This window comes from Eurosta solidaginis, chromosome 4, assembly GCF_040869045.1.
Source record: "Eurosta solidaginis isolate ZX-2024a chromosome 4, ASM4086904v1, whole genome shotgun sequence".
Taxonomy (NCBI): domain Eukaryota; kingdom Metazoa; phylum Arthropoda; class Insecta; order Diptera; family Tephritidae; genus Eurosta; species Eurosta solidaginis.
The window spans coordinates 126,821,227-126,837,455 of record NC_090322.1 but is presented as its reverse complement, the minus strand read 5'-3'; the positions used below and the strand labels follow the sequence as shown (position 1 = coordinate 126,837,455).

Genomic DNA, 16,229 nt, shown 5'->3' with positions numbered 1-16,229 from the left:
GTATGTCAGTTAATCGAAATCAATGAAAATTTTTTTTTTGACTTGACATTCTTCTGCACGGCGAATTGGCGCAATGTATAGCTCAACCTCACCTACCCGTGGGGAATCCTATTTGATTGACAGCTAGGGAATGAGAGGCCGTTATGGCCAGAAGGTGTCATGCGGTCATACCAAATCGTTCCCGAGATGGTCGGGCTAGTATCTTAATGGTGCTTGTTACCGGAACGTACCGTATCTGTATTCGGCAAAGGACCATCAACATCGATAACACTCCCCAAGGCCTTCGGGGATTGTCCTTATCGCTACAACAGCAACAGCAAGCATTGTTAACACAACAACCACAATATAAACGACAACCCCTTCAGGGTATCATTACCAGACAGTATTGCCAACGCAGGTAACGTTGGTTAATAGTCTCGTTCGCCAAACAGAATGAGGCTATAAATTCCAACTATGTGTACGCTCCAATGTATCTAACAAAAAATTACAACTTTTCTCAAAATAAGTGACTTCCTTCTCTAGCTTCTTCTCATATTTTGGACCTCACGACCTCCATTTGGCGAGAAATGCAAATGTTAGCAATTTTCGGCATCGCTATTGAAGCATTTCCAGTTTACATTTTGCTCCAAGAAATTCCTCAGTTTTTTATTGCTATTTCCCTCAAATCCGAACTAAATGGCAGCACCATTTTGTAGTAGATCATCGAAGTGGTGAATAAGGAACGAGAAAAATAAAAATGGCTTCAATACATAAAAGCAGTAAACTTCTCCAAAAATAAATTTCTTTTTATATAAAATTCGAATTAGCTTTCCTGAATAAATCTGTGTCAAGTGCGTGAAATATATTGCATACAAACTTTTGCAGATATTTGCAAGGCATGAAAAATATTTTTTGTTAATTTAAAAGTGAAGTGGATTTCGTATGCGCTCACTTACTGTCTGTCCTACAAAGAAAAACTCGTCAAGGTAGTGTGGCACTGAACACGAATGTGAAAGCAAATTGTGAAAATTTTTGTGCAACTGTTATTTACTACACAACAATGGCACGAGTTTTAAAATCAGTATACAGGGTTTAGCAATTTTCTGATTAAATACCTAAAAACATTCGAATTTGGTTGACTTTTTTGTTTGTGGTTGATTGGATTGATTGGGGGCAGGAAAAGAAAAAAGTGTTACGTGTTTATTAAACAGACGAAATCTTCTTGCGGGGTTGGGATGAAAGTCGCGTCGAAAGAAACTGCGATTTACAACAAACACATATTTGACGTTTGTGCTGCGCCTACTGACCGCATGGTGAATTTATAATTAATTAAAATGAGGTGGATTAAAAGGCAATAATCATGCACTGCGTTCATATACAAAAAAAAAAACAAAACTTAAAACCTGTTTCAATTTATTGAACTCTAAGAACATGCATAATGATGTGGACTAACATAATTCCGAATAATGGAAACAAACACGCGTTATATTTTTTGGGTAAAAAACGTTTTGGTGACATACTGTTAAAATAATATACATATTTACGTTTGTGTTTTGCTTTCGAAAAGTCTTGTGAACTTTTATTAATGCTTCCGTCGAGACACAAAACTTTTTCAAATATCTGTAAACGTAAAACACCATACAAATTTTGAGATCTACATCTTTTTGAGGCATTTGCTGGTAAAATTATTCACTATGTCCCGTTGGGGCAAACATATAGTAGTCCCCTTGGACGTGCTCTGTAAAGGTGAGGAGAATGCAAATCGGTCACTTGTTAATCGTTCGGTAGGTACTGTTGGAAAATGGGGCAAAATAGGCTTTACATCAACGCGTACTTACGCTTTGGCTGCAATGTCGCCAGCCGTAGCAGCAGCTGCTGCAGCTGCAGCTGCCACAGCTAGCCCATCACAGAGTCCACCTTCATTGGTTGATGATGACATGTCGCCATCGGTACCAGAACCACCAAAGCCTAAAAAGTTCTTTAAGTCGCGTAACGCTGCGCCACCTGAAGTGATAGCACAGATGATGCAAAACATGCCGCGGACACCGGCATCACCCCTGCGTGAGTACTATAGTGCTGGAGCGGCAAGTGCTATTTCTCTTACCACACCAGTACGAGAGCCTATTAAAATGAAATTACCCAAACCAAACTCTGGTGAACGCAAAAAAAAAACATCGAAGAAAATTAGTTCCAAGAAATTGGCCTCAACATCAAAGGAAACCTCAGATGATGGTAAGGAAACAGGCGATGCAACTGCAACACTGGCAACTAAATCTCCAACCGAATTAAAACAAAAAAAATTCAAGAAAAAGGAGGAAAAAAAGTTAAAGCCTGAAGCACCACCTTCACGCATAATTTCACGTGCACGTAAAATAGTCAACTATTGTGAGGACGACGAAGATGAACGTATACCAACGCCTCTCAAAGATATTATATATCCTAAAGTTAAACCTACGTTGGCAGAAGCAGAAACTTTCCTTGTCGATAAAGAGGAGCAGGTGAAAGAAATTGCTGTGGCGGAGCCGGATCTACCGCCACCTGCAGCGCCAGCGCCAACATCTGTAGCTAGTTGCTCGACAATATTAGCAAGCGCGTCAGCTACGACGACAACTGTTACGACCACTCTAGCGCCGAAAACACCTGAGCACCCCCCAATCGTGCTAAGAATTTCAAAGGTACATATTAACTTGAGGAAAGTTGCTCTTATTACTTAAGTTTGTTCATAGATTTTAAGCATATAGTTCTAGCTCTTCTAGTTGTTTGTGGTTTTGCAAAATATTTAATCATTTTAAACAACTTTGCTGCAATATATTTTCATGATTTTCAATATATTCCGTTGGTGATTCCACCATGATAATGGTAAGGCAAATACAAATACAAATTTCTTCATACATTTTTCTTACGGCTAACTGCAGACGATAACAAATTAATTAGGCCCACAATAAATCATCCCCTGTCCTCACCACCTTTAAACTTCATTCTGTTTCTTGTCTCCACCACTTATTGTAATAGATTGTGTTCTATTTTTCATCAAATGGTCAAAAGAACGAAAAAAACAGGCACAAAAGAAAATACGAAAGAGGTGTAACAACAAACGAAGGAAAAATTGCGCGCATTTTTATTTCCGCGTTGATCCTTCATTTCGAATTGCCTTTTAATGGATGAGACTAGCAAAGTTTGAGTTTTGGCTTCTTTTGCTGAAATAAATGAAAATATTTCTTTAGTTTCGTGTTTTTTGTGAAATAAGTATGTACTCGTAAAACTGATCTATTTTCAACGTAAAACACATTTAATTTAAATATTTGTAATTATTTGCCGTCTAAAATTACTATGTGCAATTAACAATTTAGGAATATGTAAATATGTAAATAAATATATGTATGTGAACTCTATGGCATGCAATATTATATTTAACTATTAAAATTTCAGGGGACATCTCGTTTGGTGAGCACTGATAGTGAAGAGCAAACTACAAATAACGTCGCTTCTCCACGTCAACGTCTTGATACCGAGCCATCGAAATCGCGACAGACCTCAACTGAAGAAGTTCCTCCTGCATACACGCCGACGGTATATAATACACCAAAGATTATTGTAAAACCACCACGGCCGCCTTCACCGGATCCTGTGTTACCGCCGCCACCTCCTCACCATCATCATCATCATCATAACAACCCTGAGGATCCACCCGAGATCAATTATTCAACCGTAAAGATATCGCCAGATAAGCCACCCAAGGAACGTTTAAAGTTGATAATAAAAACCGACGTGATACGTAACGCCATTAAAGCGGCAGAGGCAGCTAAAGCAGCAGCCGCAGCACAAAAAGCCGCTGCGTTAGCAGAGTCTGGCTCGTCTACTGGTGAACGTGAGAAGAAACAAAAAAGTAAAAAGCATAAGCACTTGAAGCATGCTGCTTTAGAACAAATTTCTTCAACACTACAAGCAAATATAACAGCAATAGGCGGCAGTGAATTCAAGACACCATCGCCGCATCTCGCTTTTAATGCGCATTTAGATCACCAAACGCAACAAAACCAACAGCAGCTATCAGTGCTTGGGCGTACTGTCATTTCACCACCAGCTTTATCGGAACGTGATTTTGACTCACAATCTTCTGTACTTGGTAGTATCTCTTCCAAAGGCAATAGTACTCCACAACCTTTGGCGCAAGCAGTTCAAGAGGAAAGTTGTGTGATACATAGTCGGGGTTCGAGCGTTATTACCAGCGATCTAGAGACAAGTCAACATTCCTCATTGGTTGCACCACCTTCTGATATTGAATCTCGTCTGGAATCTATGATGATGGAAGGTGAAGTAAGTCAACGTGCAACGAATATAGTGGAGGAGCCTCTACAGGAAGATATTTTGGCAGTCTTGCGTGGTGATGAAAGCCTACATGGCGGTGCAGCCAATAGTGTTAAAACCGGCGACCATAAACTGAACGGTATTGTTGAAGAGATTGATATAAATGAGAAAGATAGTGTTGCAGAACACCAAAGAGACGTGCCAACACAAGAATCATCAACAAATCGGCGTGTGACACGTGGACGTGGCCGTGGTGCACGTGGTACAGACTACGAAGAAATTAAGGAACTAAAAACATCGCCGCAAAAAATTCAACCGCTTACAATTAGTAGAATACGAACACGAAAGGCAGCACGAACAACGACTGCACCTAACGAAGACAGTGCCAGCACACCTAGTAAGCGTGCAACTCGCGGGCGTGCTAAGAGAGGATCGACGACGGCAGCAAATGAGGAACCAATACCATCATCCACAGATAATGAAGAATCTCCATCTAAAGCCGGCACGGAAACAGTATTTGTACCTACAACAGATGTTACCAATATTCAGACAAATGATGGCGATGACACACCAGCTATCGCAACAGCTCCTGTTACACGCCGTGGCCGTTTAACTCGGAACGTTATCAACCACAATATTGTAAATAATAATATTAATAAAATTGCTGCCAGTTTATCAGCGAAAGCAGGCGCGGCAGAAGAAGCAGCAGCCGCCGCAACTAGAAGTGCTGTAGCAAGTACATCACCACTTACAGGTAGTACACCGCTAGCGCCACGTAGTTATGGTAGGAAGCGTAAGAATCAACAAGTTACACAAGTGATCCAACCATCGGCCGAACAGCTTGAGGAGCAATACGGCAGTACACCCGCTAAACTGGCCAATATAGATTATACAGACCCAACATTGTCAAGCGATTTGAACACTTGTACCTCGCCGTTATTATCCGCACAAATGCATATTACTTCGTTAACACCAATACTCGATTTGCATGATACCAATTCAAATTCCAATTCAATCACCCGTCCAGATAGTGCAACCCCGTCATCGCCTCCAAGACGTGACTACAAAGTCAAAGACAAGTTTAAGCGCACACTAACACTAGACAATCAAGCTAATTGTAATGCTGTGGTAGAATCACCAACAGCTGGTCTATTAGCCGAACATGTGGTTTACGGTGTAACCAGTAGTGAAGTGAGTAAAGGCGCGAATGGCGAAGACGATCAGCACCGTGGCTCGGTAAAGTTGGTTATCACAAAGAAAAAAGGTAGCATATTCAAGAGTCGTACCCTAGTCCCAACAGCACAAACAGAGCACACGACTGCTTCAAAGCGTCATCTATACAAACATAGTTGGGATGCTGAGGCGAATGGCAGTACAGAGGATAATTCGATTGCATTGCCAATGCAAGTGAATGACATAAATACCCCGCCCACTGTTAACCGTTCTGCTGTGGACGCCATTTTTGAAGACTTCAGCGAAGATCTAAGTCCCAGTGCAATATCACGTGATACTAGTCCAGCAATGGTTAAGTTAACACGTGTAACAAAAGTAAACAATGTACAAGCGCATACGAATAACCCATATGACATGGATATTGATGCGCCGAACGAGCCAATAACCAGTGTCAAAGTAGATCGTAAAGCTAAAGGTTTTTATACAGTTGTACGTAATGTCAAAACAGCACATCAAATACAAGAAATAGGCGAATATCAAGAAATGGACGATGATGTTGAATATATTTTAGATGCACTACAACCGCACAATCCAACACCAACACGCTGTTTATCAGCTCTGCAATTAGCTTCGAAATGTATGATACCCACTTTCCGGATGCATGTGCGAGCGCATGGTGTGGTTACCAAATTCTTCAAGGTAAACCAGAGTATATAAATAAACATTAAACATTGATTTACAACAACAACAACATTTATTTATTGATTCCAATTTCATTTCTAGGCTCTTTCTGATGCAAATTTGGACCAGAGCCTAGGTCTCTGCACATCAGCCATCATGTTCATATTGTCGCAGGAGGGCCTAAATATGGATTTAGATCGCGATTCATTAGAGTTAATGATGAATTTGCTAGAGTCTGAAATTGTTGCCGCGCCTTCAGATCGCGCCTCTTATGAACGTAATCGTCAAAAGGTTCGCGAGCTTTGCGAGGAAATCAAAGCACAAGGTAAAGCTACACACCTCAATGTGGACACTTTAACAGTTGGTACATTGGCAATGGAAACCTTATTGTCATTAACTTCAAAACGTGCTGGGGAGTGGTTTAAAGAAGAGTTACGCTCACTTGGTGGTCTCGAGCATATCATCAAAACCATATCTGAAAATTGTCGTCCAGTAATTGAGTGCAGTAATGGTGTAACTCATATTCATTGGACACAATCTTTGCTGGACAACATGCAGACAGTCGAACGTTGTATGCGCGTACTAGAGAATGTAACACAACTGAATGAGGAGAATCAACGTTATGTACTGACATATAGTGACGGTGCAACCGTACATACACTATGTTCATTATTTACACTATGCGATCGTGAAATAATGCGACATGTTTCGGAGTCATCAGAAGGAACTGCTAAAGATAACCCAGGCGTAGTAATGCGTGAACTATTGTTTCCACTTGTCAAAGTTCTTATCAATTTAACACATACATTCAATCCAACGAATGCATTGGGTGCTGAAATGTTGGGTCAACGTAGTGCAGTAATAGAGACCAGCTTCCGTCTGTTGTTACAGGCACCAAACTACATTCCTGAACGTTGTATATTTGAGCTGAGTATTTTGGTAAGTATGGTGAAAAGTAGTACAGAAAGAGAAATAACTAAATTTCATTATTTTTTCCTTAAATATATAGGTGCTATTATTGCTTATAAACCTTACAATGTACACAATACCGAATCGTGTGGCGATAATGAAAGTATACGCGCCTCCCGAATATAGCAGTCATCAACATAACAAGGTGACTGCGGTGCAAGCTGTGATGGAATATTTTTATAGATGTGAAGAGTTGGCCAGGTTAGAAATACATTTATCGAGAGCTAATACAGCAGTGTACTTAATATTTTTTAATTTATTTTTAATAAGATTGGTCGAAAAGAATACAGATGCCATTTTGGATAGCACCGATAAGAACAAAAAGAAACAGGAAGAAGTCGATGAAACTGTAAATAACTGTAAGTATTGTCAGTTGAAAATGTCGGAAACATTTTTTTTGCCGTTTCGGTGGGTTTTTGTCCGTTTTAAGAACAGGGAGATCTTTCCCAGCATTACAGATATAAAATATGAATTTAAACCATTTTTTACGCTGATATTATTTTACCAGCTCAAGGTCAGAGGATTATTACCACATTGTCTTCCAAAACTTTCCTTCGGAGATCGAAATAAATTGGAAAAGTTTTGGAAAACAATTGGGTTTCATCCCCTGCCCTTGAGCCGATGAAATAATATAAAACAAGTAAGGAAGGCTAATTCGGGTGTAACCGAACATTACATACTCAGCTGAGAGCTTTGGAGACAAAATAAGGGAAAATCACCATGTAGGAAAATAAACCTAGGGTAACCCTGGAATGTGTTTGTATGACATTGGTATCAAATGGAAGGTATTAAAGAGTATTTTAAAAGGGAGTGGGCCATAGTTCTATAGTTGGTCGGGATATCGCCCTAAAGGTGGAACGGGTGACTCTAAAATGTGCTTTTACGATATGGGAAGCAAATGAAAGGCACTAATGAGTATTTTAAAAGGTAGTGGGCCTTAGTTCTATAGGTGGACGCCTTTTCGAGATATCGACATAAAGGTGGACCAGGGGTGACTCTAGAATGTGTTTGTACGATATGGGTATCAAATTAAAAGTATTAATGAGGGGTTTAAAAGGGAGTGACCCTTAGTTGTACATGTGAAGGCGTTTTCGAGATATCGACCAAAATGTGGACCAGGGTGACCCAGAACATTATCTGTTGGGTACTGCTAATTTATTTATATATGTAATACAGGGATGCACCTTAACGTTAAGCTAATCGTTTATCAAAAAATTTCCACCGTTTCCGTTGAAACACTTCGAAATATTATCGATAAAGAAATTATCAAGATAAATTGTATCTCGTTTTTAACCGAAACGAAAAGCTTTCGTTAACGTTAAAAACGTTAACGAAAACGTGATACTTTATGTTTGAATTGTGCTGGCAATGCTATAGCCATGGTGAAGCCGTAAGGTGGCAACAACGAGCGCACATACACACACAAACTCTATGTAATTTGTTTGTGTAATTCGTTGGTGGTAATGTCAAAAATACTCTGAGAAATGTTCGTACTGTCAAAATTCATGAGAAAAGTTGCAATCAGCTTGGATAATGCTTTCACCTTTACTGACTCCGCCACCAATCAGCTTTGCCAGCATAGTTTGAAATTAATAATCAACATAAACGATTTGATTTCGTTTTGATATGGCAGAAAACGAAACGAAATCATTTCGTTAATTTGACGATCTTAACGTTAATAAACGAAACGAAATGACTTCGTTTCGTTTATTAACGTTGATTATCGTAACGAAATGATATCGTTTCGTTGGTTAAGCATGCCTGATGTAATACCACGAACAGTATTCCTGTCAAGATTTCAAGGGCTTTTGATTTCGCCCTGCAGAACTTTTTCATTTTATTCTACTTAATATGGGAGGTGTCACACCCATTTTACAAAGTTTTTTCTAAAGTTATATTTTGCGTCAATAAACCAATCGAATTACAATGTTTCATCCCTTTTTTCATATTTGGTATAGAATTATGGCATTTTTTTTAATTTTTCGTAATTTTCGATATCGAAAAAGTGGGCGTGGTCATAGTCGGATTTCGGCCATTTTTTATGCCAAGATAAAGTGAGTTCAGATAAGTACGTGAACTAAGTTTAGTAAAGATATATCGATTTTTGCTCAAGTTATCGTGTTAAGGGCCGAGCGGAAGGACAGACGGTCGACTGTGTATTAAAACTGGGCGTGGCTTCAACCGATTTCGCCCATTTTCAGGAAACAATTATCGTCATAGAATCTATGCTCCTACCAAATTTCACAAGGATTGGTTAATTTTTGTTCGACTTATGGCATTAAACGTATTCTATACTAATTAAATGAAAAAGGGCGGAGCCATGCCCATTTTGAAATTTTCTTTTATTTTTGTATTTTGTTGCACCATATAATTACTGCAGTTGAATGTTGACATAATTTGCTTATATACTGTGAAGATAATCAATTTTTTGTTAAAATTTGACTTAAAAAAATTTTTTTTTTTTTAAGTGGGCGTGTTCTTCATCCGATTTTGCTGATTTGTATTTAGCACATATATAGTAATAGTAGTAGCGTTCCTGCCAAATTTCATCATGTTATCTTCAACGAATGCCAAATGACGGCTTGCAAAACTTTCATAATACCGTCTTTCCAAAGTGGGCGGTGACGCGCTCATTGTCCAAAACTTTACTAATTTTCTATTCTACGTCATAAGGTCAACCCACCTAGCAAGTTTCATCGCTTTATCCGTCTTTGGTAATGAATTACGCACTTTTCGGATTTTTCGAAATTTTCGATATCGAAAAAGTGGGCGTGGTTATAGTCCGATTTCGTTCATTTTAGATAGCGATCTGAGATGAGTGCCCAGGAACCTATATACCAAATTTCATCAAGACACCTCAAAATTTACTAAAGTTATCGTGTTTACGGACAGACGGACACCAGTTCATGTATTAATAACTTAAATTACGATTTGTGTCAAATTGGTACATGGGCTTCTATGAACGGCTTATGTCTTAACCCTAAGAAGTCGAAATGTATAGTCATTCATAGAAGGTCACTAGATAAAAGTGGAATGGAAAATTTAATTTTAGACAACACTATTATAGAATACGTTGACACGGCAAAAAATCTAGGTATAGTTTTTAACAAAACCCTGACATGGAAAGATCACATCTTCCGCACAGTGGGAAAAGTGTATGGGATGCTTCGTACACTCTGGCTTACACAATATTTTACTCCGTTACATATTCGTCTACTAATAGCAAAAGCGTACTTAATACCTACGCTCCTTTATGGTTGTGAGGTTTACTCCAATTGTGACTATGTATGTAATAGGAAACTTAATGTTGTGTATAACAACATTGCTAGATACGTCTATGGGTTGAAAAGACTTGACCACGTCTCTCAACATGCTTACAGGTTGCTAAACATTTCTTTCGATAACCTTATTAAACTTAAAACGCTCACTACGCTACATAAATTAATATATATGAAGGAACCTGACTATCTGTATCGGAGGCTAAATTTTCTCCAGTCGTCTAGATCTGTTCTCCTTACCCATTTCAGACATCGTATGCTAATATCTGATCGCCAGTGCTTCATTAATTCCATAAGTCTTTGGAACTCGCTCCCTTCTAGACTTAGGCTTATAAGCAATGCTCTGCTCTTCAATAAAGAATTAACAAGTTCTATAATAACCTAGACAATTAAAATACTGATTCCTTCTAAGCAAATGTACTCTATCATTCCTTTATTTATCTATTTACTATTTATTAAATATATTATTTGTTGTAACCTTTTCTTAGCCATAGTCATTAGCTTTAAGTTTCAAGATTAGATTGTTCCTATTTTATGCCTTTTACCGACTAGCACTGTAAAATAATTTTTGTCAAATTGTTGTGCTGGGATGAATTGCCTAATAAATACAAATACAAATACATGGCTAAATTAATTTCTTTTTTCGCCAAGATCATTTTGATATATAGAAGTCTATATCTATCTCGATTAGTTTATGCCGTTACGGATTGCCGTTATGCCAACAAAGTTAATATACTCTGTGAGCTCTGCTCAGCTGAGTATAATAAATGTAGATATAAAAAGGCTACAAAAATCGTATACTGATTAAATTACTTGAATTTAAAAATAACAAAATTTTAATTTTCAGTGTTGAAAAATTCGGGACATCACATGGAACATACCATCAAGGGCAGCTATGCAGCTCTATTAATTGGCCATTTAATCACTGATAACGAAGAGTACGAAGCATTAGTGCGTAAACATTTACGCGGTAACGGATTCAAAGAAATTGTCAGTGTGTTAGAGAAATATTATACATTCATGGATCTAACTTGCGTAAGTTTTTTTTTTATTAAACTCCGCACATGGGAATTCTTTTACATTTCTTTTTTATTTAGTCGGAAGCTTCAGCTGTAGCGCACATTAAATCGACAAAGAAATTAATTGATTACTTCAAGAAACGTGATTTAGTTTATGAAATGAATGATTCCGACGACTGTGCGCTTCCCCTAAATTTAGAAACACATCACACTTCGACATCTAACGTCAATGCAAGTACTAGTAATAGCGTTATTGGTAATGGCGACGACGATGGAAACCTCACAATGACAGCAACACGTAGCGGCACACAACGTGTCTATAAAAGCAACAGTCAAAGATAATCACTAGATCAATTTTATTTACATTATAATATATTTAATAACAGCAAATATTGCTAGGGCATTTTGCTGTATGTATGTTAAATTTATTCTAAAATGCTTAATGTACGGTAATATTCTTAAGAGTTTTAAACGTTATCCTTTTTTCCTTTTAGTTTATTTCACTTGGTTTTTGTTTTTCTAAAAAAAAATTATTATCTTTTATATCATAAGCAATTTAACTAAGCTAAGATTGTAAACGTTAATGTATGAATTTTAAGATTTTAATGCACAATATTTTAAACAATAAATTTTTTAATTATTATTATTTTTTTTATTTCTATGGACATACAAGTTGTATGTATGTAATTTAACATAGGAAGATTAACTAAAAGTCTATTTTTTCGCTTAAAATTCATTTGAAAATCTTATGAGTTTATACATATACTAGGGAAGAAATATATATGTATTTACTTCTAATAATGATTACATTTATACTCATTTATTTATGTGCAAGATTAGCGTTTGCTGTACATTTGTTGGGTTACGTATAAGAAAGACACAAATAAAAATTAACAAAATAACATTAATGAAAGTAGTATATGTACATGTATACATTCATAAAAAATACTTATATAAGTGTCTATCTATATTAAAAGGTATGCATTAAATATATTTGTAATTATATTTGTAATTTTAATTGTAAGAGTAATACCATTGAATTTCACTGTAAATAATTGGAAATTAGATATTTCAGTTTTATGTCTGACACACACTTCGATGTGCGTTCGGTTTGTGTTAAAACCTTCATATTTGTAGTTTAAAATATATTACGCAACTAATACGTATATATGTATATTGTATGTGTGTGTAAAAATTTAGAAACAGTTTTAAAATGCTATACTATTGTTGGCGCAAAAACACTGCACAAAATATATACAATTATCCAAACAAATTATGGATACTAAAAAAAGAGTGCCGCGTACGAATGGGTACAACAATTTAGGCTACAAAATGTAAACGGATATCTATGTAGGAACACTTCATATTCAAGAGCAAAACAAAATTATACACACAAGTGAGCTAATTTTACTAAAATATTCACACTTAAATTAGTATTAAAAATATTAAAAGAGAAAATATTTGATGAAATGAAATAGATTAATATTAAATCAGAAAACCGAAATACACATTTTTGGAGCAAAAAACATACATACAATATATATATATATAAATATATTTATTTTGTGTTTAGAATCTGGTATTAAAAGCTGCTAATGAAAGTAATAAATAAGATTGTTTATTTAAATAAAATTATAGAGCTTTACATTTACTCGCGTATGTGCACTATAAGCAAACTGATTGGGTCAATTTTAAAATTTGTCTGAAGTGTAGGTAGCTGGATTGACGGGTATTAACTAAACAACCTCAGCTACTTCAGCCGGAAAAGGAGACATACATATCGGAAGTTGTAATTTGCTTTCAATGCACTTGATGACTATGTGGAAATCAATACAAGACCTCTTATAGTTTTAGGTCATCCAACAAGAGCTGTTTTGTTGATGCAACAAGTTCGGGTAACCAAAAAAAGTTCATATGATTTAATCGGGCATTGCCCGTATTGCTTTTTTAAATGTATGAAAACATTTTTTTGAAGCAATTTTTTAATTTTATAATTTATTTAATAATTTGGGAAATGTCACGTTGTTTAAATTTTTCCCAAATTATTAAATAAATCAAAAAAAGGTTAGTTTGGCCGCATTGTCGTTACATAACTTGCTGTTTCAACAGCTTTGGACCACAGTAATTTATGTTCTCGAAACTGATAGGTTTTACCCGAACTATTTCTTTCAGCCAGCGCCTCATGCTCTTCACACCCACGACGTTTTTGGCCGGGTATCTCTCCTTCGGACAGCGGCTTTTCGGAAGTGTGCGAATCGATTCGCGAAAATAGTTGCGCATTCGAGTTCTAAATACAAATGACAAAGTCGCCGACTATCATTCAAAGCAATCAGACGTGTTTTGTCAAAAAGTGATAGTGAGAAAAGTTCCGTTACCTTAAACAATCATATTGTGCTTTACACTATATTCGTTTCTTTTTTGCTATCCACGTGGATCTGATCATTTATATAATTTAAAAACAAAGAAAATAGTTATTTAGAGTAAAGTGAATTTTCTTTTTCAACATGCCGTGGCCAGATAGGCCTCCAAACAGATTCTCTGAATTGGAGGCCTTCGACGCAAACCCACAAAAAAAGAAAAAACCAAGTTCTAAATCAAACGACTTTCCCCTTCTTCCCCAAAAATCCGCTCCAACCAACAACCCAAAGTTCATATTGATTTCATCTGCTGACAGCAATATTTCCCTTTCACAACTAAGCCCCTTCGCTTTCAAAAAACGCATTGAGGCCATATCGACTGAAGTAGACTCTATTTCGCAAATAAGAGACGGAAGTCTATTAATTCTAGCACGAAATCCCCGTATTGCCGAAAAATTCCTTAAAACCAAAGCCCTGTCCAACTTGTGCCCAATTAATGTTAAACTACATGAAAATCTAAATTCTGTGAAAGGCGTAATATACGCGCCCCGTCTTAAAGACGTGCCCGAAAACGAGATTGTAAGCGAAATGGAAAACCAAAATGTCACCGCAGTTTACAAGTTTTCCCGCCAAATTGACGGCAAACCAACCCCACCGGTCTCATGGTACTCACATTTGACCTATATCGCCTCCCAGAGTCGGTAGATGGTGCCTGGTACAAGGTCAAAGTCCAAGCCTTATGTCCCCAATCCCATGCGCTGCAAGAATTGCCAGCGACTAGGCCATACCCTGAAAAGATGGTCGAATAATCCATCCTGCTGCAACTGCAACCTTCCCCCACACACTCCTGATATATGTAGCAGAATATTCTGTGCCAATTGCTCAGGTGAACACCCAGCCTCTGATAGAAACTGCCCAAAATTCATTCAAGCGAAAGAAGTACTTAAAATTACTACTCTAGAAAAATGCAGCATTAGTGAAGCTCGTCGTAGACAGAGAGAAAGACTGCCGTTTAACCATTTAGCAACATCCTACGCCAATACAACAAGATACCCCCCTTCTACTCCACGAGCGGAAACAAATAGCAACATAACAAACAACACTCTCCCAGCAAACTCTTTAAACAAAAGACATTCTAAAGAATTATCATCAACTACCTTTACACCGAACGTATATAACAATACCACAACTACTGAAAATCAGATTTCAATAAACACATCAAATAGTAATACACCAAGTTCCTCAACGTCCACATATGTCTCAACGTCAACTACTAGTGCACCACATTCCAAACCAACCACCACGAGCATAACCTACTCCAACACTAACGTATCGTATTCATCTCCTATTTCTCAATTCACACAAAAATTGCTCAAGAGCAATAATTACTATATCCATAACTCCAAAAACCTAGACGAATCCATGGACTTTTCGCAAGAAGAGGTCTGATTTCGTTTCCCCCCTCTCCTTTTATACTATATATATTATATATCACCCCTCCTTTTCTTATATAGTTTTTGTAAAACCGGTTTTACAAAAAATTGTATTAAGTACTTCTGTTAACATGAACCTCAGTATTCTTCAGTGGAATATTAAAGGTCTCATATATAACTATTCTGAACTTCAAATCCTCATAAATCAACACAACCCACACTTTATCGCCCTACAAGAAGCCCATTGCACCAATAATTTCACTCCAATACTCCCAAAAAATTTCTACGGCTACTTTTGCAACTCAACAACAAATACTCAATCAAAACAAGGCGCCGGCATTCTGATAAAAGCTCACATACCACATAAAAGAATACACATTCCCTCCCCCCTCCAAGTAATAGCACTCGAGATAGATATGGATATAAAATTTACTATAATGTCTATTTACATCCCCCCCAGTCAAACATTTTCCAGCAGAGAGCTCAGTGACATATTCTCATCAGTTAGCACCCCAATCATTGTTCTGGGTGACTTCAATGGTTGGAGCAATTTGTGGGGATCAAGAACGGTTAATCACCGCGGACGGCTTATCGAAAATGCAATCACACAATCAAACATGTGCGTTTTGAATGATGGTAGTGCGACCCACTTCTCCACCCGATCTACTCTCACTCATATAGATATATCCCTCTGTTTTCCCTCAATCTTCCCGCTCATCTCATGGGGAATTCTAGATGACTTATACAATAGCGACCATTTCCCTATTCTTTTAACTTTCTCGCTAGGCAGAAACACTGGCCAAAGTGATAAATCTCAGCCAAAATTTTTATTACAACACGGAGATTGGCCTAATTTTGCTAAACTCGTTGATCTCGAACTAGAAGCTCGTACGCCCACAAACTCCCCCAACCACGATGCCGCCAGCATAGTCAAATCTATTAAAGTGGCTGCAAATCACTTTATCCCACAAGCAACTAATTCAAAAAGAAAAAACGTGGCTTGGTGGAACAAAAACCTTGCAAACCTCAGAG

The 16,229-nt window shown here is 37.3% G+C and overlaps 1 protein-coding gene across 1 annotated transcript; it reads left to right on the top strand.

Annotated features, from left to right (window-relative positions):
* Positions 1-731: 731 nt before the first annotated feature.
* wapl (wings apart-like) lies at positions 732-13,039 on the top strand. Its single transcript, XM_067782865.1, has 7 exons — positions 732-2,654; positions 3,409-6,159; positions 6,244-7,080; positions 7,151-7,311; positions 7,381-7,469; positions 11,236-11,423; positions 11,486-13,039. The coding sequence occupies exons 1-7, from the start codon at positions 1,674-1,676 to the stop codon at positions 11,747-11,749; spliced, it is 5,271 nt and encodes a 1,756-aa protein (XP_067638966.1). The 5' UTR covers positions 732-1,673; the 3' UTR covers positions 11,750-13,039.
* The last annotated feature ends 3,190 nt before the right edge of the window (positions 13,040-16,229 follow it).